The 2790-nt window shown below is 39.8% G+C and overlaps 1 protein-coding gene across 1 annotated transcript in view; it reads left to right on the top strand.

The window, feature by feature from the left end:
* LOC106297519 overlaps positions 1 to 2138 on the top strand; it is a 10539-nt gene extending 8401 nt beyond the window's left edge. Inside the window, exons 8-10 of the mRNA XM_013733746.1 lie at positions 648 to 1229; positions 1474 to 2010; positions 2088 to 2138. Coding sequence (XP_013589200.1) covers positions 648 to 1229; positions 1474 to 2010; positions 2088 to 2138 — 1170 coding nt within the window. The remainder of the gene's footprint in view (positions 1 to 647; positions 1230 to 1473; positions 2011 to 2087) is intronic.
* Positions 2139 to 2790: the final 652 nt, after the last annotated feature.

Below are 2790 nucleotides of genomic sequence, written 5' to 3'. Positions count from 1 at the left end.
GGGCGCGTCTGAGATCGGATCGACGAACGGTTTGCGCTCATGGATTCGTCTCGTCAAGAGCTTCAAGATGATATGTAGCTCGTCGTCTGGTTCCTCAGGGTTTGAGAAATAGATCGATTTTAAGTTGCGCCTGATTTAGAGTTTATGTGTGACGGATTAAAGGTTAGGTTTTGTCTCAGGGTTTTGGAGTCTATCATGCTAATAACGTGTTATAATTAGAGAATTTAGAGACTGAATATTTATGTGTTTATTAATGATCAAGGGGGTTCCTTTATATAAGGATTACAAGATGAAGATAAATGGAAAGTATCCAAAAACATAAACTCACTAGGATTAGGAAAACTACTAATACATAATAATGGAAAGATTACATCTACTAGGAAAAGGAAAAGGAAAAGGTTTCCTTTTCTCCAAGCTTTGTGGCCGCCATTCTCTCTCTTGAAGTCGGCTCTCTCTCTCCTCTCTCTAGACTTCGGCCATCTCTCCATCTTCTAGGTATTGGGCCGGTCTCGGTCCGGGCCTGGTTAATGGCAATCCACTCCATGATTTATAACAGTACAGAGTTGTTTTCTAAATTTCCCTTGTAATGTTCTGCCTACTGTATTGGTACTGAGTTGTTTTCCAAATTTCTCTTGACACATTATCAGGTGCCTCTTGATTCTACAGGACATGATGAAACACTTAAGTGGATAGCTTATGGTCCACGTTGTTCTGCAAGGTCATATACAAGATTCATAGTTAATAGGCATAGGTTTCACACTATATCAGTTGATAGGAAGAGTCAGAACAGTGGGGTTTATTATGAGGCTACGACAGTTTGTAGATCTAGTGCCAAAGATACATCACAGGTGGTAGATTTGGTTTCCTACTACCGCAGAGTAACGGACATCATTTTGATAGATTATAATGTCTTCTACGTTCCTCTGTTCCAGTGTCAATGGGCCATAAAGGGTAATGGAGTGAGGATTGAAGATGGTTTTACACTTGTTAACATGAATCATAGTCAAGCCACCTTTGCAAGTGACCCGTACATACTAGCATCTCAAGTGAGGCAAGTCTTTTACTCTGGGGAGGATGAGTCTTCAAATTGGTATATAGTCATGAGAGGTCCTTCTAGAAGATACAGTCATGAAGATACTCAAGAGGGAACTGCAGACAGTGGACCATTGCCATCAAACATAGACATTGATGAATCTGAGAATGCCAGAAGTGATTGTGACGGCATCTATGTGTGAAACGTATCCTTATTGTTGGTGTGTATCATGTTTGCTTGGTCATTGTGTCATTGTTGGTGTGTGTCATGTTTGCTTGGTCATTGTGTCATTCTTGGTGTGTGTCATGTTTACTTGGTCATTGTGTCATTGCTGGTGTGTTTCATGTGTGTTTGGTGTTTTTGTATCCTATCTGTTTATGTATGGATTTAACGCAGATTTTCATATTTTGTTTCTGGTAAATTGAGATGGGGCGTCAAAGCAAAAGAAACGCGGAAGGAAATCTACAAAGAAGCAAAAGAAAGTAGATGACGAGGTTGAGTTTGTGTGTACTATACCAACACATGAAGCAGGACAAGGTGATGAACATGTCGAGGAACAAGAGAAAGTTGACGAACATGCAGAGGAACAAGAGCAAGTTGAGGAACTTGTGAAGGAACCCGAGCAGGATGTTTCAGAAGCAGATGATCATGATGTGCCAGAAGCAGAGCATGATGCGACTGCACCAGAGCAGCATTATGCCGTTGAGCCTGAAGGTGAGATCGAACTAAATGAGGAACCTATAGTTTCAAGCTCCCGTAAGAGAAAGCGTGTACCAACAATGATGAGAGACCTAGCTAAAGATCCAAATAGCAGAGTTCATGTGGATTTCACTTTCATGGGAGAAGCATATGGTCCTGGTTCAGTCAAGCTGTCGTCATATTTAGGTCCATTGGTTGGGGAACACGTGCCTGCTACTCTAGAAAGTTGGAAAAATCTCACTGAAGATGCGAAGACAGTGCTCTGGAAATCAGTTCAGGTGACATTATCTTTACAAGTATCTTTCTGAAATTTCACAGAATACTGATTACTTATTTGCTAACTATGTGAGTGCAGTCAAAGTTTGACGTTGATGAGGACTACCAAAGGGTTTCTGTTCTGAAGTAGATGGGAGTATTATGGAGATCATCCAAGTCACGCATAGTTACACAAATTAATCAAGCTGAGAATAACTAAAAGAGGATGAATCTCAGACCTGAGAATGTTCCTCCTACAGAGTGGCGCAAATTTGTTAAGCTCAAAACTAGCAAAGAATTCAAGGTATGCAATTTGAATTGATTACGATCTTAATTAGAAAGTAGATTACATATTAACAAGCATATGATAGGTTCTGAGTGATAGCTACAAGGAGAGGAGACACAAACAGATTCCTCACACTTGTAGTCGAAAGGGAATGGTTAGACTAGCAAAAGAGATGGTAAGCATACTACCTTGTTGTTGTTTCCTTTTTAATGTTTAGACAAGGATATTGACATATAATTTTGCCATAGAAAAATAGTTCTGAAGACCCATCTGAAGTGTCAAGACTTAAAGTCTGGGTGAAGTCACGTACAAGAAAAGATGGAACTCCTATTAATACAAATGCGGCTGAGAAGATTGTGAGTTTAAAAAATCATCTGCTACTCCTATTAAAACAAAGTTGTAATGTTTCCGGTTTATTTTTTTTATGTGGTTTCCAGCAAAAGGCAGGTGAGATAGTTAATGGTGCTAATCAGACTGCTAAAAATCAAGATGAAGAGACACTCATCCAGGTGTTAGG

The sequence above is a fragment of the Brassica oleracea genome, chromosome C6 (genome assembly GCF_000695525.1).
Source record: "Brassica oleracea var. oleracea cultivar TO1000 chromosome C6, BOL, whole genome shotgun sequence".
NCBI classification, from domain to species: domain Eukaryota; kingdom Viridiplantae; phylum Streptophyta; class Magnoliopsida; order Brassicales; family Brassicaceae; genus Brassica; species Brassica oleracea.
Note: the sequence above shows the minus strand (reverse complement) of the source record. Positions and strands in the feature narration are given on the sequence as shown.